Genomic DNA, 24,406 nt, shown 5'->3' on the forward strand with positions numbered 1-24,406 from the left:
AATTCCCTCAACGCTGTCCAACTACTTACAAAGTCTGCACTACTATTACTGTTAATCTTCTCATCGTTCCTATCACCCATCCCCTCCCACTTGTGACTGTATGACTGTAACTTTGTCGCTTGCATCCTTATGATATATACTGACTGTTGTCTAGTATGATTTGATTGCTTATTGTACCCTATGACTTATTAAGTGTTGTACCTTATGGTTCTTGACTCTCAACGAATGTATCTTATCTTTTATGTACACTGAGAGCATTTGCACCAAGACAAATTCCTTGTGTGCCCAATCACACTTGGCCAATACAAGAATTCTATTTTATTTAACATTGCCAAGTTTGAAAAATACATTTCTGGCAGATCCTCCACTGAGCAAATGAACTCCAAGCCTTTGATCCCATGATTCTATAGTTGTACGATTACAGGTAGCCCCTGACTTACAAGACTTTGTTTAGCGACCGTTCAAAGTTATAACGGCACTAGAAAAAGTGACTTGTGACCGTTTTTTCACAGTTACGACCCTTGCATGGTCACCTGATCAAAATTCAGCCGCTTGGCAACTGGTTCACATTTATGACGGTGGCAGTATCCCAAGGGGATGTAATTGACCTTCGGACAAGCAAACTCAGTGGGGAAGCCAGAGTCACTTAACAACCAAGTTACTGACCTATCAACTGCAGTGATTCACTTAACAGCTGCGTCAAGGAAGGTCGTAAAATGGGGCAAAACTCCCTACCGCCTTCAGCCAGGGGGCAGTGGAGGGTTTGTTTCCAGCGTGACTTTGTTGCCCTCCAGTGGCCGCTCGGGCCTCTCGCAGCTTTGCCCTAAGGAGAGAAAAAGCTGGAAAAGAACTGCCGGAAGTGTTAGCACGGGGGTCTCGCTATACTTTCTATCTCTAAAGACTCACGCTGGCGGGGGTTGCGGGGTGGGGAAGCGATCCTTTCCCGCCCCTTTTTCATCTTAGGCCCAATCAAGAACCGACCTTCGCCTCGGAGCTTCCGGAAGAGGAGGTGGGCCGCTGCGCATGCGCAGGAGGCGGAGCGGCGCGCTTTCGAGGCCATGGGGACGGTTCACGCGCGGGTAGGAGCTCGCCCGGCTGACCTTGGAGGGGGGAGGAAGGAGTGGATGGGGCACGGGGCGACGGTGGTCCCCTGGGCGTGTGCAGAGTGCCCTCTCCGGGGACGGTGGGAGGCTTCTAACCACCTGGGCGCCTCCCCCGAGCGGACTGACCTCGGGTGTCCCAGCCAAAGGAGGGAGGGTCTCGGTTGCGTGGAAGAGCGCCCTCCTCCCGTGTGATGGGGGAGAGAAAGGGGTTGCCGTTCAATCCTTTCCCGTTTTAAATAAAGTGGAAAAAGACACCCCCCCCCCAAAAAAATGTGTTGGGTCCATTGATAGCATTCATTATTATTTTTCCACCGCGCAGGCAGTCCTCGTCTTGCAGCGGTTCGTTTAGTGACCGATCACAATGGCACTGGAAAAAAATGTGACTTAGGACCGGTTTTCATCCTTTTGTAGCGTCCTGTGATCGAACGTCAGAGGCTTGGTGACTGACTTGGACTTACGACTGCATTGCCGTGTCCCGGGGTCACCGGATCCCTTTTTGCGACCTTCCAACAAGCGAAGTCAATGGGGTTGGGGGGGGGAGATGCCATATTCACTTAACAACCGGGCTACTAACTTATCAACTGCCGTGATTCACTTGACACCCATGGCAAGGAAGGTCGTAAAATGGGACAAAGATCGCTTAACAAATGTCGCCCTTAACCACAGAAACGATGGGCTCAAGTGTGGATGTAAATTGAGGACTACCTGTATTTTGGGCAACGCCTCGTCCTCCCTGCCCTCGTTTTCTCCTGCAACAACGACCCTGCGTGTTGGACTGGACCGAGAGGCAGGACCGGCCCCAAAACACTTTAGTTTCCTGGTTTCTAACCCACCTTCACCCTTCAGACTGGCTCTCATATTTAGCCAGAGCTCAAGTGTGTGTGTGTGTGTATACACATATGTGTGCTGCCCCCATGTATTGATGCTGTCCAGGTATAGAAAAAAAAAAAAGGTGGCCAATGCCCAGAATTGGAAATGTAATATTCCTTCCGACACCATGATAATAAAAAAGGTTTTAGAATGTGCAGAGACCGACAGGCTATCGATGGAAATGAAAGAGAGAGAAGAAACAGAGTACCATGAGATCTGGAACCTGTGGTATAACTGGTTAGAAGTAGATGAAAGAAATGTAGGAGTTATGGTAAGATGAAATAATACTGTGTATAACTACGTAAATATGTAAATATATTATTACTCATATATTTACATATTTATGCTGAAAACTAAAGTTGAGTGGCAGTGAAGGAAGTAAGGAGAGGACAGCTTGGGGAAGAAACTTTGGTGTCCCAAGCGCCGACTTATTTTCCTTCATGGTGTAACCCAGAGCTCATCTGTAGATAGTCCAACTGCTAATATTTGCAGTGAAATAGTGATGCACAGCTGTACTGCATGAACACAACATTATCCCATGTACTTGCGTCTCCAGTGTAAAGGGACGGTGATGGTACCTACTTAATACATACACTTCTTTTTGGAAAAAGAAACAGATCAGTAATCTAGTAGATTATTTGATTGATTATAAACTACTGAATCTTCATTTTCAGAGTTTGGAGCCTCTTCCCATGAGTGGTCCTGATTTTCGTGGTGAAGAAGCAGAGCTTGTGGAAGTTGAACCAGAAACTAAACAAGAAATTCTTGAAAATAAAGATGTAAGTATAAGGGTTTCCTGTCTTCCCCTTAGTTATGTAGATCAGGGACCCACAAAACCTGATCCACAGACCAGTCCCAGTCTGTGTCCTGTTAAAAACTGGACTGCTGTGATGACCGTGGCACAAAAGCAACAAAGTCACAGAAGTAGGTAAAGTCCCTTTAATTCCTCCAACTTGGCCCCCAGTGTCTAGTTATCATCGGCTGGAGAAAAAACTCCCAAGAACAGTTTTTAAAGAGAAGAAATTCAGTCCGAACCCAAAGTACATATAAATTATAAATAAAAACCAACACAAACCACACGGCAGCAATTAACGAGGCAGGGCAGGATAAGGAATTGCAGACTTCAAAAGATAACGAAACACAAGTTGGGAGGACGCCAGAACCCAGATAAGACATGACAAACAAAGATAATGCACGCTTTGCTTCCAGCAAGGTGCTGTGCGCAAACATCTTTTTAAAATCCTGTTTTCCCAGCTGCAGCTAATGAAGCGAATCAGGCCCTTTTTCTCCCCTGTAACCCTTGTTGCTCCCTGCTCCATTCCTCCCTGCATGCCGTAGAATGAAGACGGGGTGGCCCTGGGTCTTCCTCTGAATGCTCAGCCAGACTATGCCCTTCCCCAGTTTCCTCCACAGCCACCAGAGCCACACTCCCTCTCCTTGTCATCTGCTCGACCTCCCCCTCCGAATCAGATTCCAACAGGGGCATGACAGCTACACAGCTGGAGGTGAACAGCAAGTAAGTGATTTGTATTTGCAGCCGCTCCCCACAGTTAGTGTCACCACCTCAGCTCCATCTCAGCTCATCAGGCATTAGATTCTCATAGGAGTGTGAATGCTGCTGTAAACATGTGAGGGATCTAGGTTGCGAACTCCTCCTCCCTTCACCCAGTTTGTGGAAAAATGGTCTTCCATCAAATTGGTCCCTGGTACCAAAAAGGTTAGAGACCACTGATATAGAGTACTGTACTGTATGCAATAAAACTGATTACTGTTACAAATGATACATCTTTGAAACGACTGTGCCTGACACATTTAGAAATAAACTTATCTTTTTATGTGACACCTTGCATAAATTCAGGTGGGCTAATGTAGTTAAGTAATTTTTTAAAAAAGTAAAAACCTTAAGCAGAAGGATACAATTACCTCTTTGGGGAAACACCAGAAAAACTAAGATGATGTATTTAATGGGTTTGGATAGGGGAAGCATTTGGCTTGATCTAATCAAAATAAAATCCTGGGCTTTAGTTTTGAAGACCTTGGAGCAATTAAAAATATTGATCTTCTCACCAAAATTGTTTAGTCTAGATAATGCCAACTTTTAGATGGTAGAGGATCTCCTTAATATTGAATGTATCTCTTGACAAAATTTGTGACAAAATCTTCATGCTGATGGAATCATTATATCTATTAATGCAATAATTTCTAATATCTGCCCATAATTTAATACTTATTACTTTGCTTTTTAGGTTGTTGTTCAGCATATACACTTTGAGGGACTTGGAAGAACTAAAGATGACATTATTATGTATGAAATTGGTGAAGTTTTCAAAGCTAAAAATCTGATTGATGTGAGTACTAAAAATTCTTTAACACACTTTCCAAAAATCTCAACAACTACGTTATAGTAACATTTTTATTTAATTCCATATAAATTTAAAAATATAATTGCTCAATTTATGTGCCCAAATAATCTTGCAAAACTTTACTAAAAAGTTTTTAGTATTTTGGAAGCAGGTTTTGAACTATATTAATTTGGGATTGTGGAAAGATAACTGATTTTTTAAAAAAAATCTGACGGACACAGATTTACAAATTTCAGGGGTTACTTGTAACATTGTGGTGTGTAGGGAGTTTCAGTATTAATTATCTCAAACTCAGCTCTCTGATTTGAATATGAAATGAGCTGCCACAGGCATTTTAAGCTTCAGTGTTGCATATTTTCATTAAATTATATGAAACATTCCATAGTTGTTAATGTCAGTTTCTTTGTGTAGCTTTTCCATGTTGCCATGATCTTTCCATACCCCTTCAATTCTACATCTGATCTTGAAATCTGGATCAGTAAATTACTCAGATATGTACCTGGGCACATACCTGAGAAAAGGAATTGATTTTCAAGACAGTAAAGTATCTCTGGGAAGTTGGTTATCTTTTTTTAATGGAAGGATAAGTACATAGTATGTAATCCAAAAAAATTAAAATCTATTTTTGTAAAAATTCAAGTACAGTACTCAGAAAATTCAGTTTCTTTTATGAACATGCAGAGCTCATCATGTCCAACTATTTACAAAGTCTGCACTACTATTACTATTAATCTTCTCATCACTCCTTATCACCCATCCCCTCCCACTTGTGACTGTATGACTTAACTTTGTCACTTGTATCCTTATTATGATTTATATTGACTGTTTCCTAGTATGACTTGATTGCTTATTGTACCCTATGACTTTCATTAAGTGTTGTACCTTATGACTCTTGACGAATGCATCTTTTCTTTTATATACACTGAGAGCCTATGCACCAAGACAAATTCCTTGTGTGTCCAATCACACTTGGCCAATAAATAATTCTAATTCTAATTGAGTTAGTTGTATTAATTGGCACCAAATGAATGGGTGTTGATTTAACACATCGCTATTGGAAATATTTGTAATAATTTGGTTATGTTTTGACATGACTTTTATATTTTGAAGGTAATGAGGAAATCACATGAAGCTCGTGAAAAGCTCCTCCGCCTAGGAATATTCAGACAAGTTGATGTACTGATTGATACATGTCAAGGTAATAATAACAGAATAACAGAGTTGGAAGGACCTTGGAGGTTTCTAGTTCAATCCCCTGCTCAAGCAGGAGACGCTATAGCATTCCAGACAAATGGCTGTCCAGACTTTTCTTAAAATCCTCCAGTGATATTTCTGAAGGCAAGCCTTTTCACTGGTTAATTGTTCTCCCTATTAGGAAATTTCTCCTTATTTCCAGGCTGCTTCTCTCCTTGATTAGCTGAAGACGCTTCTTGGATGAGAAGCAAAATGCCTTCCAAGAAAAACCAGAAAGTCCAGTTGCCTATTGAAAAAGCACCTTTGGCTCCCTTCTCGTCAGTTGAAATCAAACCAGATCAAATTCAAATCATTTGAAGCGATGGGTTGTTTTCTTGCTTCTTGCATGGGGCGATTGGAAAGATTCTCGTAACGTTGATTGAAGACAAAACAGTTATATGATGTGGATCAGTAGCACATCCAACATTTTTGATCTTGGGATATGTAGTCAGTTTATCACAGAAGACATCAGGTGGTTTGCTTTTTCAATATACAGTTAAATTGCCAGAAAAAGAATTGTGTTTCCCTACAATAAAGATAGTTCTATCCTGATTATAGTGCTGTTTTCCCCCCCTTTATCTGTTTATAATTAAATTTGTTAAATTGCCAATCTTGGACCAAAACAAAAGTCAAGGAAAATAAAAAGGAAGAGTGCATCTTATACACAGTAGCAAGGCCCAGCTAATTCCACTTAATCCCAGCTAAACCAGATCAAGGGATGAGCCCGCCCTTCCGCCAGTTTTTCTTCTTGTTGTGGAGATGGAGGCTTGGGAGGTATTGGCACATCTCTCTGCTGAGGATCGAAGCAATGGCAGACTTCATGCTGCATTTGCAGGAATCAGCATGCAGAAGGAGAGCGCTACGGAAGCATGGAAGGGCCAGTCTCAAGGCTTACCTGGAGTTTGGAAATTGCTTGCGTGCCTGGTTTATCCAGTCCAATAGTCTTGCTAATTGCCGTTGTGTATTTGGGTGTTTCTTACTTGTTCTGAAGTCTGGTTTAGCTTTAGTGCGAATTAGTTTTAAATTGTTATATTAAAAAGCATCCATTAAAAAGATCAGTGTTAGAACTTCCTTTGAAATTTCTGTAGTACAGGTAGTCCTTGCCTTACAGCAGTTCATTTAGTGGCCATTTGAAGTTAAAACAGTACTGGAAAAAGTGACCTATGACCATTTTTCACACTTATGACCATTGCAGCATCCCCACGATCATGTGCTTTACATTTGGACACTTGACAACCTGTCCTTCTTTACGACGGTTGAAGTGTCCCGGGGTCATATGATTCCCTTTTGCGACCTTCTGACAACCAAAGTCAATGGGGAATCCAGATTCACTTAACAACCGGGTTAACTCACTTAACAACTGCAGCAATTCACTTGACAAATATGGCAAGAAAAGTCATAAAATGGGGCAGAACTCACTTAACAAAATTCTCACTTACCAACATAAACGTTGGGCTAAATTGTGGCCGTAAATCGATGCATTTCTTAAGGAAGCGAAACCCAATAACAGATGGAGAGACCAGTATTTTAATGAACTGTGTCAGAGCTTGAGCCCAGTGGGCATCGTACGTGGAATCAGGCTGCCTAGATTAAGAGTGGGAAATTGGGTGGCCCCTGGGGCTTTCTGCCTTCAGCTCCCAGCTACTGTGCTTTCCCAAAAATAAGACCCTGTCTTATTTTTTATTTTTTTGCCACCAAAAAAGGTACCAGGTCTTATTTTCTGGGAATGTCATCCACTGATTTACCTTACTTGTGCGTAAGGTACGCCCCCGGCCTCCTTTTCGCTGTCAGAGGCTGTCAGTCTGTGCTCCCTTTAAATCCCAAGAAAGAAATACTCAGACTCCATGGTGTAGAGCAGAATTATCCTTTTACTGGAAAATAAAGTGGAAACGACAGAGCCAATTCCGAAACTTGAGAAATTGGCGGGTAGAACACATATACAAAGGAATAGAATTGTTCCCACCTCCCAAAGTTCAAATGATTCTTCCAATTAAAACTTCTGAATATGATCATGTGGTCATCTCCAGGTGGTGATGAGGCTACTGTCAGTTGACCTTGACATATTTTGATAAAAGTTCGCAGTTAGCAAAAAGGGACAGAGGCTAGCAAAGAAATGGAAAGTTAAAGAAAGGAATCCCCCTCCCCTTGCTAACCCAGCAAAGGAATGCAAAACACCTCCTGCCTTCTTCCCTCCAAGATTCCCCCTCCCACCGCTTTCATGACAGCCGAAAGAAGTAAATTGGCATAGCAGCAGAGAAGGAATAGTTAGAAGACAGAATATACTTATTAGGAAGATATTTTGAGGCTGGCAGAGGCCTTCAATAACTTCTGCGGCCAGCAAGACTTTCCTGAAGGCCTCTGAAGCTGATAACAGTGCTCCAGATCGATCCGGAGCTTTGTTATCAGCTACAGAGGCTGTCATGCCCCTGGTGGAGTCTGACTCTGAGGGAGAGGAGGAACAGCCGACAGGGAGTGGAAGTGTGGCTCTGGAGGTTGTGGAGGAGGCTGGGCAAGGGCAGAGGCCGGCTGGGCAGTCAGAGGAGGACTAAGGCCCATCCCCTCTCCATCCTAGGGCACGCAGGGAGGAGAGGATAAGGGAGAGACGTGGTCTACTGGGGAGGAGAGGGCCTTGATTCTCTTCATGGGCTGCAGCTGTGACAACTGAATAAGAGGACGGACATGCGTACGGGCAAGTGCTAGAAACAAAGCATGGAAATACCTCTAGTTTATTGTTCCTCTCTGAGTTTGGCGTCCTTCCCAGTGTGTGTTTCGATATCTGTGGATGTCTTCAAGCCCTTATCTTGCCTGATTTGTGTTGTTTATGCTCTTTATAATTTATAGGCATTTTTAGTTTAAATGGCATTTCCTCCTTCTTGTAACTGCTCGTGTGGGAGTTTTTTGTCTCCAGTCAAGGATATTTGGAGCTTGGGAGCAAAGTGAAGGAATAAAAGGGGCTTTACCTGTTTCTTGTGACTGTGTTTATTTTGTACCCCACCTTGGGTCATCACAGAGGCCTTCAGGAAAGCCTTGCTGGCTGCAGAAGAAATGGGCTGGCAAGGGAGGTAGGGCAGCTCCACCACCCACATCCCCACCCTAGCTTAATTTTTACCCATCCACTCTGGGGTGGGCGGGAGCTTAATTAGGGCTTATTTTGTGGGTAGGGCTTATATTGGCACGTGTAAAAATCAAGCTAGGACTTACTTTCAGGGTAGGTCGTATTTTCAGGGAAACAGGGCAGTGCAGGACCAAAGTTCTTAGTTTTCTCACTTGAAACCTAAAAGAAAATGAGGGTAACTTCAGCCCATGTCCCTTTGGTGCCAGTCTGGCCCTGTAACCACTACTCCAGGATGCGCGCCAAACCTGTGGTATCACCGAGACAAGTAAATCACAGTTAGTTTGCCCAGTTTTGACATTAAAAAATTCTGTGCAACTCAATCTGAATCTTATTTCACCGTTCAAATTGTGCAAATCTTTTTGGCCAGCAGGTCAGCACTGTTTCCTTGACTAATAAATGCATGTGTGTGTTTGTGGGTTTAGGTGATAATGCTCTTCCAAATGGGTTAGACGTCACCTTTGATGTAACAGAACTGAGAAGATTAACTGGAAGTTACAACACCATGGTTGGCAACAACGAAGGAAGCATGGTAGGTCTTGCATCATTGGTTGCTTCCGAGTGTCGGCTCTGAAACATGACAGCCATTTAAATAGATACATGATTTGGCTTCATTTTGAGAAAACAGTCTTCCAATTGTACACTGCCCATTATTCCTGATTATTCTGTAATTACTTAGAAATACAAGTTCTATGCTTTTTGGATTAATCCACCTTAGACTAACGTAAGAAATGGACATGAGCACCACTCCCTAGAGCGGAACATGCCTGGGCAGGGGAAATCTTCACTTTTACCTTAGATCAGGGGTGTCAAACTCAAGGCCCGGGGGCCAGATCCGGCCCATGGGGTGCTTAGATCTGGCCCGGGGGGCTGCTCTGGAAACACAAAGGACCAGCCCATGGTGCCTCTGCTAGTGAAAATGGAGCTCGGGTGGGCTGCAGGCGGCCCTCGCGAGCTCCATTTTCACTGGCAGAGGGTTGCAGGGAGACTGTCGCAGCTGAAAATATAGCTCAGGATCCTGTTTTCATTGGCAGAGTTTTCAAGCCACCACAAGCACCCCTAACATGAGTTACATTGAACTGGCCATGCCCATTTTGGCCCCCCGAGGTCAAACACAACCCTGATGCGGCACTCAATGAAATCGAGTTTGACATCCCTGCCTTAGATTAAGAGAACAAGAAGTGATTTTTTTTGTTGTCTGGAAGGAAGATAGATAGTTTTCTTGTTGATAATAACAAAATATGGAACGATTAATGTTTAGAACTGGCTTTTAAAAATTGTAAGGAGAATGAAAGTTTTGAAAAGCTGATAGAGAAGCTAATGGTAGAGAGCGTGTCTGTATGAGCCACAAACTAGCTTACTATCTATCATATTTTACAGGTCCTTGGACTCAAACTGCCTAATATTTTGGGGCGTGCTGAGAAGGTGACGTTCCAGTTCTCCTATGGCACCAAGGAAACTTCATACGGTCTCTCCGTCTTCAAACCACAGCCTGGTCACTTTGAAAGAAAGTAAGACTTTTAAAGTACGTGAATGCTATGGGCATATATTTTTTAGAGTCTCTAAAGTTCCCATTAAATCAAGAGGGCTTGTTAACCAAGTAAACATAAATGGGCTGCTCTTTAGGTTTTTGTAAGGTTCTTCAGAATAAATATTGTATGATCATTGATAACTTTTCCCCCCAGAATATACCAACTCTGAGCCTATTTTTTCTTTCTTGCATATATTAAAAAGTCAGCTTTCCTAATAATTTGCTTAGTGAGCAGGCTGCAAGATCATCCCTCGCATTTTCATTATTTATAAAAGCGGTCCCCAACCTTTTGGGTGCCAAGGATCAGTTCTGTGGAGGCCGATTTTTCTGTGGACGATGGGGGAAGGGCTGGTTTTGTTGACTGCCTGGATCTCGCACATGCACGGATGGGGCTTCACTCACTTGCGCAGCCTGGTTCCTGGTGGGCAACGGACCGGTGTCAGTACACGGCCAAGGAGTTCGGGACCCCTGATTTATAAGAAAGGAAAAAGATGCTAGTTTAGCATTGTAAGATGTTAAACTATTGCACAAGAGAGGAAGAATCAACTTCAGTGTTCTTAAATAGATGTAATGTTTTAGCAGAAGTCTTGAGCAAGATTTTAACTTTTTTTTATTTACATCCAAAACATACCTTAGGGGGTGGGGGAAAATAATGGTTTTGAACCAATAAACCTGTTTCTGCTTTTGTTTTCAAGGGAGTTTTGGCATGGAATAATGGACAAGAATTGAAGTACTTATAAGTCTTTATAAAAATTGTTACCTGCCATCCTTTTGTCCTAAAGGTGCTTTTTTCAGGAGGCAACTGGACTTTCTTGCTTTTTTTTTTCTTTGAGGATGTTTTTGAGGATGAAGAAGCTTCGTGGATGAGAAGCAAAACCTCCTCAAAAAACAAAGTCCAGTTGCCTCCCGAAAAAAGCACCTTTGGAACAACCATGACCTGGATGACGGAGAATCTCTGCAGACTTTCTGCCATTCATTTTTTGAAGAGAAATGTAGGCCTCAGAGGATTGGGGAGTGGAAGGCAGCTATTTCTAACATTTGACATCTCCCATTTTCCCCGCTACTTGCTTCTTTGCACATTGGCACCAGGCAATGAGAAAACAATCTGATTGCTATTCATTCTCCAGTATAGGCAGGGGTAAGTGGTGCCCAGTTATACTGTGGATCCTGTGCATACATGCCCCTCTGTGTGAAAATCAAGCTCCAAATTCTCTCTTAAATATTTAGCTTTGGCCAAAGGGAGTTTTTCTTCCAACAATTACACATCCGTCTTGTGAGACTAATTTCCTATTTTTTAAATTCCCATGTTGAGATTATATTGCAATTTATTTATTTTATGTTATTTTCTGACATTAGGGAACTTGGAAAGGAACAAATGGATGTAGGATTATATAGCTGCTCTTTCTTGTTATTCATGAAGACCAATATCATGCCATTAGGATAATAAAATCTGGCAAGATAATTTGAGTCTGCATTCTATCAATGGGTTCTTTTCTTATTTTCTTTATTTGCAGTCTGGGTCTTGTCTAATCACTTTCATAGATTTTAGTAATAAATAGATTATAGATGGGGAAGAATCTGTTGTGGGGGTAAAGGCTATTAGATGACTAGATACCATTCCTGGTACCTTCCAGATGCTTTGGATTTCCTTTCTCACAATCTTACCACAAGTTCTGTTACTTACATCCTGTCTTATAAACATCCTGTTTCTTCCATGATGGAAAAACATTTATTTTGCTAATACAAGCTTGGTTTCTATTACACTGGCACAGTCTTCAAATAGTTGTACCACAAACTGAAATTAATACAAATATCTGAGCTATTAATTCACGAGATGCCAAAGATTATTAAGCATTAAATTGTTGGCTACTTTTTTTAATCTATAAGCTTTTTTTTTCTTTTAACCCGAACCTTAAAAGTACAAAAACAACAACAACAACTCTCAGGTGCAATGGTACATTTTATTCTTTAGGGTCAAATCCTTCCTAGAGACCAATGCAGCAGAAGTGTTCTGTCCTTCTCAAGTCTATGTTGGAATTTTGTTGTAGTTTTTTTTTTTTTAAATTTTGGTGTCTTGCTTGTTTCCAGCATTTCTCTCAACGTGTACAAAATAACTGGACAATTTCCTTGGAGTTCCTTACGTGAAACTGACAGAGGAATATCAACCGAAGTCAATGTAGGTAAAATAGAGCCACCTTGTTTACTAGTTAGTGAAGGATGGTGAATAACTGGGATGGCACAGTGCTGGAGATTATTTAGAAGAGACTGGACAGTCACTTGTCTCAGATTGTATAGGTCTGTGATGGCGAACCTATGCCACGCGTGCCGGAAGTGGCACACAGAGCCATTTCTCCGGGCACGCGAGCCACTGCCCGCTGCTCTTCTGGCCGGCCAGTTTGTCTTCACATGCGTGGGAGTGCCAAAAACCGGAAGAGTAGCTGCCTGGTGTGGATGTGCATACTGGGCGGCTGCTCTTCCGGTTTCCGGCATGTGCATGCGCACTGGCCATCTGGTCTTCTGGTTTTTGGCATGCATGTGCATGCGGGGACCAGCTGGCCGGTGCACATGTGCGTGCCGGAAAGCAGAAAATCATCTCTGCTTTTCCGGTTGCTGGCACACACACTTGCGCTCTCTCATTTCGGCACTTGGTGCTGAGAAAGTTCACCAACACGGGTATAAATTGTCCTGCTTGAACAAGGGGCTGGATTAGAAGACTTCTAAGGTCCCTCCCAGCTCCTATCCTATCCTATTCTAATTTTTGACTGGATTTCAGAAAAGTGGTTGAGAGTTAGCAAAACAAACACCTGTCTGCAACTGTTTGAGGCAGCTACTTCTTTTCCTGAGATTCTCACCCTGGGGAAAGGTGCAGCCTCTTTAAGGAGTGGAGGGCAGATGTTATCTCTGTGTTCCCATGAGCTCTGAAGCTCCAGTTTGGTACTGCGTAGCCCTAACGTCAGTGCTTCTCTGGTTACCTTCCTGCCTGCTGCATGTCCCACATCAAGCTCTTGTCATTGAGCTCTTAGCGGATTACAAACAATCTTGCGGACTGCTGACAGACAACATTTCCTGTTCCTGTGTCATTGCATTTTTTTTTTTTTTGCTGTGGTGTTGCAACAAACTGGGATGGGGTTAAGCATTGATCATTTTTTGTACCCGCACAGCTTCTTGAAATTAGCAAGGTATGTGTCAACCAATAAAATATTTCTCTGGTCTTGTAGAGTTGCCAGCAGAAAGGGAGGGGGGAGCAGCTTGCAAAACCGAAAGTGCATTCCATAAATGTTTTCATAGATAGTTTCTAGGCGACTGAACTTTCTGCCATGCAAAATTCTAACTGGAGAGTATGATTGATGACTCTTGGCTAGGGAAGTGTCCCATTGGAGAATATGAATTATGATACACCCAGGGGGTGAAGGAAAACCAGGATCAAGGGTGATAATGAATGATATGTCTCTGAATATTCTTGACAGAAGACAAAAAACTCCCACACAAACAGTTACAAGAAGAAGGAAAAAAGCAACACAAACCAGGCAAGATAAGGGCTGGAGGACGTCCACAGATAACACACACTGGGAAGGACGCCAAACTCAGAGAGGAACCATAAACTAGAGATATTTCCATGCTTTGTTTCCAGCACTCGCCTGTACGCATGTCTGTCCTCTTGTTCAGTTGTCACGGCTGCAGCCCATGAAGAGGATCAAGGCCCTCTCCTCCCCAGTAGACCACGTCTCTCCCTTACCCTCTCCTCCCTGCATGCCCTAGGATGGAGAGGGGATGGGCCTGAGTCCTCCTTTGACTGCTCATCCGGCCTCTGCCCTTCCCCAGCCTCCTCCACAACCTCCAGAGCCACACTTCCACTCCCTGTTGGCTGTTCCTCCTCTCCCTCAGAGTCAGTCTCCACCAGGGGCATGACAAGCCCTGACAGCTAGCTGACTCAGACGCTTCATTCATTGTCACCTTTGACCCTGGTTTTCCCCCACCCCCTGGGTGTATTATAATTGATATTCTCCAATGGGACAAATCCATAGCCAAGAGTCATCAACCATACTCTCCAGTTAGAATTTTGCATGGCAGAAACTTCGGTCGCCTAGAAACTATGAAAACATTTATGGAATGCAGCTTCGGTTTTGCAAGCTCCTGCACTGCTCCCCCCTCCCTCTCTGCTGGCAACTGTAAAAGACCAGAGAAATATTTTATGAGTTGTCAGTTTGGCTTTTATCTCAACATCTCGCCCCTCATTTCAGGGCGAGCTGCTAGACTTGACTGATACCAACTTTTCACAAGCGAAGTCATCCTATAGCTATATTAGCAACTCTGGCAGGAGGAGGCTGGAAGGATCTCACAGTATCTAGTAGTCCATCTCAGCCGAGCCATGACGGTTGCAGTGTCCCGGAGTCAAGTGTTCATCTTTTGCCATCTTCTGGCAAGCAAAGCCAATGGGGAAACCAGGTTCACTTAACAACCACATTACTAACTTAACAACTGCAGTGATTCGCTTAACAAATCTGGCAAGAAAGTTTGTCAAATGAGGCGAAACTGACTTAACAAATGCCTTGCTTTAGCAACAGAAATGTTGGGGCTCCATTGTGGCAAAAGATGAACACATATGACCCCAGGGATACTGCAGATGTCATAGATATGAGCCAGTTGCTAAGCATCCAGATTTTGGTCACGTGACCCAGGGGATGCCGCAAAGGTTGCAAGGGGGGAAAAAACGGTCATAAGTCGCTTTTTAAATGCTGTCGCAACTTTGAACAGTCACTAAATAATCTACCCGTACGGTAGATTATGCAAACGTGTCCAGCAAATGTTTTACTGCGGTATAAATTTTTATAATTGTGCTGGGTTTTGATAATACATTCCACTTTGTATATGTGAATCCATCCATGGTTTATTACAAAGGTCTTCAAACTTGGCAAGTTTAAGACTTGTGGACTTCAACTCCCAGAATTCCTGAGCTAACATGACTGGAGGAGGAATTCTGGGAGTTGAAGTCCACAAGACTTAAAGTTGCCAAGTTTGGAGACCTCTGAAAACAGACCATGGAGAAAATATATATATATATATATTTCCTCATCCAAAGTTTAAAATATTTTTTTTCTTTCAAAGTTTCCTATCTGGAAGACCAACCACACACTAAAATGGGAGGCCGTCTGGAGAGAACTGGGTTGCCTTTCAAGAACGGCCTCATTTTCTGTTCGGGAAGAAAGTGGACACTCCCTCAAGTCTTCTGTATCTGTAAGGTTTTTAAAAATTGGAATGCGAATTTTAAAGTAACACAGTTTGCCAAACGATGGCTGTTTAGTATGGTAAACGAGATGAACTGTCTAGTGCTGAAAAAAAGATTAATCAGATGAACGTTGCTCATTCTTAAGAAGGATTCAAATCCACTGGTTCTGTAGAATTATGGAGATATTTAGTTTAAAACTGTCAGAGAATCTCTCTTTTTCCTTTTGAAGCTCTGTAACAATGAAATAAAAATAATAATAGATTCCAAGCAATGTTTTCTCAGCCTACAATGTTAGCATTTAATTCTGCCTCACAAAACTTCATATTTTGTTTCTTGTTTATAGCATGCCATGGTAATTGATTCTCGAAACTCCTCAATCTTGCCTAAACGAGGAGCTTTGCTGAAGATAAATCAGGTATTAATACCTCATTTGCTAAGTTTCATTGTAATATGGAGAAAAACAATGCATTTGGATAAGAAACGTGGAAAATCCAAATGGTGAATGGGGAGATTGGATATGGCAGGGTTGGGGGGGGGGGCGTTTTTGGTCCCTTCAAGTCAGTGTTGATTCCTGGCAATTGCTGGATAAATCCTGCCATATTATTGGCAAGGTCTCAAAAGCAGTTTGCCATTGTCTCTTCCTAAAGCTGAAATAAAGTGATTGGCCCAAGGTCACTCAAGATGGATTATACCTCAGGTAGGACTAGAACTCAGTTCCAGTTTCTAGCCTGATGTTTTACCACTACACAGATCTGGCAGTAGTCTGTGAAAAAGGGAATGGTGAAACTTTGTCAACCACAATTTAATCATGAGCCAGCACTGTGATGCAATTGCCAATGCTGTCTTGTGGTGCATTAAAAGAAGCAAGGGTTTAGATCAAGGCTCTTCAAGCTTGGCAAGTTTAAGACTTGTGGACTTCAACCTCCCAGAATTCCTGAGCTAACATAACTGGAGGAGGAATTCTGGGAGTTGAAGTCCGCAAGTCTTAAAGCTGTCAAGTTTGAAGACCCCTGGTTTAGATCATGGGAAGTAACTTTGTTCTGTGTCTTGTACCAAGAAAGGAGAATATTTATAGCTCAGGGTTGTCATGAGGGGGTCCTTGGTGTTCTCTGAGCTTACTTGTTTTCTTGCAGACGTTTCATTGCTCAAACTAGGTAACATCATCAGTGTCAATAAGGGGTGTGGTTTGTTGTCAGTTTTCATTCCAGTGGCTTTCCCTGTTGGTGGAACACCTCCACCAACACTGACAGGGCAAGCCATTAGAATGTAAACTGACAGCACACCCCACTCCTTATTAGTACTGAAGATGATAGCTATCTGCAAGAAAACAAGAAAGTTTAGAGAGTACCAAAGCTCTATCCAATGTCCAGGTTTGGGCATCACAATCTAAAAAGGACATTGATAGACTGGAATTCAAAGAAGGGCCTAGAAATCAAACCTTCTAGAAATAGTTGAAGGATCTGGATATGTTTAGCCCTCAAAAAAGACACCTGAAGGGAACTGTATTAAACCTTCAGATAACTCGAAGAGTTGTCACATTGAGGAAGACAGTACAGGACCACAACCCATAAGTTAGAACTCCAACAAAGAAAGTTCAGGCTAGAATTCAGGAGGCACTTCCTGACAATATGATGGTCAGCTTTTGGAATAGGCTCCACGCTATGGAACAAGGTCTCCTTCACTGGCAGTCTTCAAAGAGAGGCTCAGGTGATTGTTAGAAATGCTACACTGAAAGGGGATTGGACTAGGTAGCCTCTAAATTACCTTCATCTCTATGATTCTGCCATACTCTGCATACTTTCCCCACTGCAAGGTTTGCAGCATGAATTCCCTCTTCCACATCAATCATGTAGCTTTGCACTGTGCACAGTCGAGCAGTTTTTGAAATAGCATCATTTTCGTTTATAGCAGCACTAAGTTTATTAGTTTAAAATCAGTAGATTATTAGGCACTCAGTTTATTGTCTCTGAATTCCCCCTCCCCCCCCCCCCCAAAATCCCCTTTTTTCCCCAGGAGCTTGCTGGATATACTGGGGGTGATGTGAGCTTTCTGAAGGAGGATTTTGAACTTCAGTTAAACAAGCGCCTCTTATGGGATTCGGTAAGACCTCCGCTTCGGCCTTTCACTCATTGTTCCTGGCAGGAAATGACTTCCTTCATCATTCGTTTGGAATGTCATTGTCAGGCCTGCTGCCACTTAAACCTCTAAATAGAAGCGATCCTTGACTCCATTTGTTGGGAAAGGTATATTTTTATTAGAAGGCAAGTGTATCGCAGTAAAGCAGATAGCCAGAACTGAGAATCGTGCGCCAAAATCCCTTAAACCGTTTCCTCCTTTAGTTACCTTCCATTGTCCACCTACTGTTAGATTCAGATAGGATGTTTTTGTAATGGTCAAGCATAGGATGGTATGCAGCTGGTATGCTGTGTGATCTTGAAGCAGCTTCTCGAAGAAATACAGCACTTACTTTCATTTTCCCCTTTGCTTTCCCCTAACCCTAACCCTCCCCTTAGTTCACGGCACTGAAAATAGTAGGGAATAGTCTGGCACTGAATGGTAAAGAAGCACAAGCAAGCATTGAGGTGGCAGTTGACAGACATAACACAGCATATTTAGAATGTTTATTCTTTAAAAAAATATTGAATTGTATTGTCAACTCGTAACCCGGACATGTATAGCACTGAATGAACAGGTCAGTGTAAAACCAGTTCTTTCCTTACAGCAGCATTTCTCAACCGTGGCAGCTTTAAGGCTTCAATTCCCAAAATTCATCAGCCAGCAAGTGAGTTGATTCTGGGAGTTGAAGTCCATTCATCTTAAAGCTGCTAAAGTTAAGACATTGGCTTATGCAGACAAGCATAAGGGGGGAACCCATTTTCAAAGGGGGAACCGTAGAGATGTTACTATTTTGGGTATGTCATGTGAGGTAGGAGAGATTTCAATCATAGGTTCTTGGACAACAGCCGCTCCCTGTCCTGGAACAAATTCTTCTGAAACCTAAAGCAGTTTCAGAAGTATTTGGTAATATCGTAGTAGAAGCTCGGAGATAACTAAAATGTTTGCATGGGATAAAGTTTAGTTATTTTCACGAGGTTAAGAAACTATTTAAAACCAATTCAACGTTGTTGTGTACAAGATAGCCAAGGAAATGATGCATGCTTCTGTTTTGACTGACTTTTTAAAGTGGCCTTCAGGGACCTAGGAGGATCTGGCAGAGATCTTTGGAGAGTACAGGCACAGATGTTTCATCTTAGTCCCATTCTTTTGAATGAACTGAAAATGCTTTTCTGCTAATGAAAACGTTTATTAAGAAAAGTGTGCGCGCACAAAAAAAGTCAGTTGGATCAAATGTTTTGCTTTTTTTTTACACATTTTATTGTAATAAATAACTTCCATTTAAGAGATTTCTGTTTTTCTGCAGGTCCTCTCGGCTTCTCTTTGGGGTGGAATGTTGGTTCCCATCGGAGACAAACCATCTAGTATTGCAGACAGGTACGTAGGGCTGATTAGCATGCTTTGGATTGGACTTATTCTCCCTTCATTACGGGCAGCACATTTTGCAAAATTCCCTTGACATATTTCATCCTGTTGAGGTCCACTCAACCTATTCCCCCATTTAGTATAATGTAGGCGTTTGCCACTAGGCAGCGTCACCTACATCAGTGTTCTTCAGCCTCAGCAAATTTCAGGTGTGTGGGCTTCAGCTCCCAGAATCCAATCCAGAAATTGCTGAGACTGAAACCATGGATGACGCCCAGCCATAAAATCAGATCCCCCCACTTACCACTGTCATGATTTGTGACGGAAATTCTGGGCTGCGTTATGGTTGTAACTTTGAGGACTACTTAGAATGAATTAAAAATATTTTATCATGAGCATATAATGGTTTAGCAGTGGATCATAACTAGTACCTGTGTTTCCCTGAAAATAAGACCCGGTCTTATTTTCTTTTGGGCCCTGAAATAAGCACTGGGGCTTATTTTTGGGGATGTCTTATTTTGGAGGTGGAGGTGCCCAATGTACCCCGGCACCCGCTTACCTTGTGCCTGAGGCTCATTGCGCTGGTGAAGCCGCTTGCGGATGGACGCTGCGTGGTGGTGTGGCATTGTGTGCGCGAGAGACAAGCCTCACGTCGTTCTGCTTTGAGTGGCTCCACTGGCACAACAAGGTAAGCGGGTGTGGGGTGTGATGGGCATCTCCCCTCCTACCCTGCCCTAGCTTGATTTTTACACCTGTGCCTTGCCCCAACTTGTACAGCCAGATGGTGAGCAGGGCTTAACTAGGGCTTATTTTGGGGTGATGGTGTAGGGCTTATATTAGGCACAGGTGTCAAAACTGGGCTAGGGATTATATTCGGGGTAGGTTGTATTTTCAGAGAAACATGGTCATCTTAACGTGAGTTTTTTCTACTGTATAGAAGAATATGAAACTTCTGTTACATTTTTGCCAGTCAACAGTTTAAAAGCCTTCTCCAGTTCTTTCTCTTGGGTTCTGCTGTCTCCAGATCCTGCCACATCCAGACATTTTTGTCTTTCTTATTGACAGATGTTTTGTCTGGGATGTAATGTAGCAAGGTGCCTGTCTGCTTGAATTCTAAAGTCCCAGAGAACCTTTTCATTTTCTTTTCTTTTTTTCAATATTTAATGCTTAAATTTTATTGTTTTGTGAACACATTGAAAGAACGTAAACTCCCATAAGTCCTCCAAAGGAGGGTTCTTCTTTCTGTGTCTGAATTGCTGGGAACCTTTTCATTTTCTACTACTTTCTCTATTTTATGGCCCCATCAGTTCTTGTTTACAGGCAAATGGCATTTCTTGCAGATCTTCTAATGCACTATTGTTACTTTGTCATACCGTTGTTTGTAGACATTATTACTATTTTATTATTATTAGTATGAATATGCTAATTAAGTTTCAGTTGTTAATCAAAAAGACTTTTAATGTGGGGCCCTGGGTTTATTGCAGTACTTTACACTACCTAGGCTGCAAATGTACAGTGGTAAAAAGTGTCAAAATCACTGAGACTGGTATCCATCCAATACATAAAGCAGATTACACTGTAAAATGTTCAAGTTACAATTATTTGCTTAGCATTTGTAATGTAGACATAAGTTTTGTTGAATTTTTCTTCTTTTTCTCCCTCCACTTTCCCTTTAGGTTTTATCTTGGTGGACCCACAAGTGTACGTGGATTCAGTATGTACAGTATTGGACCTCAAAGTGAAGGTATGCCTTTCTCTATAAACAAGTCACTTAGCAGTTGTGTTAGAGATCAAGCAATCCTTGCTGAAAGGTTTTGAGCAGTTGTACGTATAATTACAATTGAGCAGTTTTACGTATAAACCATAAGCCTCCATCCTGGCTTGTTGGCAGAAGGAATGGAAACCACGCTCTGGAGTCCACCATAATAGGGATAAACAGGCTCTAGTTCAAAGAAGATGGAGCCACTGTTCTTTCAGAGGCTGAATAGCTTCAGAACAGTGGCCATCTTTGGCCCTGAACAAAGTTGTGCTCCCCAAGAGCACGATCACAGTTGGGGTTCCTCCTGAGCTCTGTTTACAGAGCAGGTGGACATTTGTGATTTTTTTTCTCCCAAGTTTTTTAAAAATTTATAAGTATTTTGAATACAGTGTATTATTGTCCAGGCATACCATTTTACAAAAAGGAAAGAGAAAATAACACATATACTGACAGTAATGATGATAATATAACAAAATAATTCTGACCATATTTACAATTATATTCGCTTGTTTATGTTCCTGTTAACTATATTAGCATACCTGTAATTATAAACAACATTCATATTTTACTTAAACATAACAATGCTCTTCCTTCATCTAATTTCTACCTCTTATCTCTAACCATTGATAAAACCTATTACATGTTAAATAATATTCTGTGGACACCATGATTAAAGTGGCTTTTGCACAGCTTTGGTTTGTGTATCAGTTGTGAAATTACTTGGAATAGAATGCATTGAACATAGTCACTCGCATCCTAGTTATGTCTATATCAGAATATTGTAATTTATTTTAGATGGGAGATTTAACTTCTATCTCAATATATTCAGTCTTATTGTTTGACAAAGTGGTTAAATTAGAACACTGGTGAAACACTGTGGACATAGTATACTTAGATTTCAGTAAGGCATTTGACAAAGTAGACCACAACCTACTTCTTGGTAAGCTAGAAAAATGTGGGATAGACGGCATCACCACCAGATAGATTGGTAACTGGCTGACAAACAGTACTCAGTACAGCTGCGGTTGCTTTTTTTTTTCCAGCTTCCTATCTAGCAATTCAGTATACATCCTCCATTCTGTTGCTGCTGTTTGCTAAGATTTATCAGACACTGCGTGAAACAGTTCATTGCATTTCTTGTGAGAAAAAAATACCTGCAGGGTATAACTGGGAATTTTTCTTCCGGATGAAGAAGAATCTTTGCTTTGAAAAATGTCTCTTGGGTTTGTAATTTGGCAAATGTTTTCTGCGGTTTTAGGCGATTACCTTGGAGGAGAAGCTTACTGGGCCGGGGGTTTGCATCTCTACACACCTCTTCCTTTTCGGCCAGGCCAAGGCGGTTTTGGAGATCTCTTTCGAATGCACTTTTTTCTCAACGCTGGAAATCTCTGCAACCTTAATTATGGTAAGGGCCTGGACTACTGCAATGCGCTGTACCTGGGGCTGGCCTTGAAGAATGTTCAGAAGCTTCTGTGGTGCAAAATGCAGCAATGCGAGGCGTTATGTAGGCTCTGCAAGCTGCATTGGTTGTGGCGATGTCTGCTGCTAGTCTTCCCATCTTCCTTTTACTTCTCAGGTGAAGGACCGAAGGCTCACCTTCAAAAACTGGCTGAGTGCATCCGGTGGTCTTATGGGGCTGGCATAATCCTGAGGCTTGGCAACATTGCACGATTAGAACTCAACTATTGTATCCCGATGGGAGTACAAAGTGGAGATAGGTACGTTGGCTTGTTTATGTTCAATATCTACATGTTGTGGCCCCTTTAGCAGCCAAATCTGAGGAGGAGGAGGAGGTGTTGGGAGTCAGGGTCAGCATCAGGGCAACCTGGGATCTCCGAGGGGGGAAGAGGGAATGGAGCTGGGAGAGAGAGAGAGAGAGAGAGAGGCGGAGCCTGGGCTGTCCATCAGCCCTCAGATGGAGAGTCAACAGCCCCCAGGTCTGGAGGTGGCTGATGAAGAAGAGGAGGAACAGCCGGGTCCAGTGCCTGATGCGTGGATGTGCAGAAGGCAGAGGAGAGGAGAGCAGTGGAAATCTATGGGCCGATCCTTGGGAAGGAAGAGCCACCACTGCTAGCGAGGCCCCACCTTTTATTCCTCTGGGGATAAAAGGCAGGGGGCGGAGATGAATAGGTGTGGCAGGCAACTATTCATCTTCCGTCTGGACAGAATTATTAGCTTGCAAGAGAAACTTTTTGCCAGAGCTGCTGGTATTCCTAATAAAGGAATCTTTTGAGTTCACATCAGAGGGTTTGTTGTGTTTGGGAAGCTGGGTCAGAATACTACAGCTCATACCCAAAGCCCTTTCATGCTTCAAGACAGTAATTCCACTTCAAGTAGAAAATATCTGGGTGCAAACATTTTCGGGGAAAAAAAAATCACTTCATGACTTCAAAGAGCGTGTTTCTAATTCAAAATGTTTTGTATACCCCAACCCCTGGGCTAAAAGGAGTTAGATTTTTGTTTGCTGTTGTTCTTTTTCATTTGACCTAAAATCAGAATTGGGGCCTTGAGAGCAGAAAATGTGTTCTAGCAGAGGGAAATGCTCCTTCACTCCCTGCAGAAAGTATAGCATTTAACCTGTCATTACCATTATCTGTTCAGATTACTGAGTCCGCAGGCTTATATTGGAGATATATCGAATTGGTTCTTTTTCGGTGATTATAAAGAACATTTCATCATTCTTAAAAGTAAAAGAATGAGCCATTCAGGATCACAACCTGACATGTTGTGCACCTTCCAAACCATTTTCAGGCACAAAGTTGCTTTCATGAAACAATAATAAAGGGACTTCTCTCTCCATTAGAGAGATTGATAAAATGTAGCTGTAGACACATTCGTCTCCTATCTATAGGAAGCATCTACAGCCCTTAGATTTAAAACATTTATTTGTATTAGTGCTAGATGTTGGGAAGGTGAAAATTAGTAGTCCTAGGAAATAGACACTGAATCACAAAATAAACCTGTTGTAAAGTGGTATTAAAAAGACTTCAAGATTAAACCCTTTAGCAACTATGATTTTGTTCTTATTTTTCCTGGAGTTTTGAGCTGTCGTAGAAAAAACATTTTTTGTTATTATTGGAAATTGTAAATTTGCTCATCTACTTAGATCCACCTTGATCCAGCCTGAAGACCATATTCAACTCTGTTTTGTGTTGCAGCAAGCAAACCAAATAGAGGCTGAAAATGCTGGTGTGAATTAGTTAGAGATGAGAAATTGTTCTTGGCATTGCCAGTACTGTTTTTGATCCTTGGTCTGAACTCTCAGGTTTACTGATGGAAGTTTGCAACAAGCCTGTATTTATTATATAGAAGGGATTGGTTTGTTTCATGGAGCTATCCCTTGGGTCAGTACAAAAATGGTTTTATCTTTCAGTAATTCTTTACTTTATTATTTTAATTTTAATTTTATTTATTTATTTAGAAATACCAGGTTGAAATAAAGTTTTTTGAATTTATTGAGGGGGGGAAAGAGGATATTATACCTAACACTTTTTCCCCCTTTGCTTTCCCAGAATATGTGACGGAGTTCAGTTTGGAGCGGGAATAAGATTCCTGTAATATTGGTCGGCCTTTTGCGGTGTTGGTCCAACAGGAGCATCTGAATTCAAGTGTCATGGGGTGATACCCCAAATATATTTTTATTGAAGTATAATTATGTATGAAGGATTAACTTCAATTAAAAACCAGAAAAACATTCTGTGTAATGTTTTTTTTTTTAATCTTTAATG

General features: G+C 42.1%; 1 protein-coding gene across 1 annotated transcript; it reads left to right on the forward strand.

Moving 5' to 3' along the window:
* Positions 1 to 983: 983 nt before the first annotated feature.
* Positions 984 to 24,372, forward strand: SAMM50 (SAMM50 sorting and assembly machinery component). The gene is made up of 15 exons (XM_026677618.2): positions 984 to 1,079; positions 2,648 to 2,752; positions 4,220 to 4,321; positions 5,447 to 5,534; positions 9,107 to 9,213; positions 10,062 to 10,192; positions 12,301 to 12,388; positions 15,319 to 15,447; positions 15,783 to 15,854; positions 17,453 to 17,539; positions 18,861 to 18,931; positions 20,596 to 20,663; positions 21,937 to 22,083; positions 22,255 to 22,396; positions 24,191 to 24,372. The coding sequence occupies exons 1-15, from the start codon at positions 1,059 to 1,061 to the stop codon at positions 24,234 to 24,236; spliced, it is 1,404 nt and encodes a 467-aa protein (XP_026533403.1). The 5' UTR covers positions 984 to 1,058; the 3' UTR covers positions 24,237 to 24,372.
* The last annotated feature ends 34 nt before the right edge of the window (positions 24,373 to 24,406 follow it).

This window comes from Notechis scutatus, chromosome 6 (genome assembly GCF_049901735.1).
Source record: "Notechis scutatus isolate UNSWTSFEM ecotype Mainland chromosome 6, rNotScu1.2, whole genome shotgun sequence".
NCBI classification, from domain to species: domain Eukaryota; kingdom Metazoa; phylum Chordata; class Lepidosauria; order Squamata; family Elapidae; genus Notechis; species Notechis scutatus.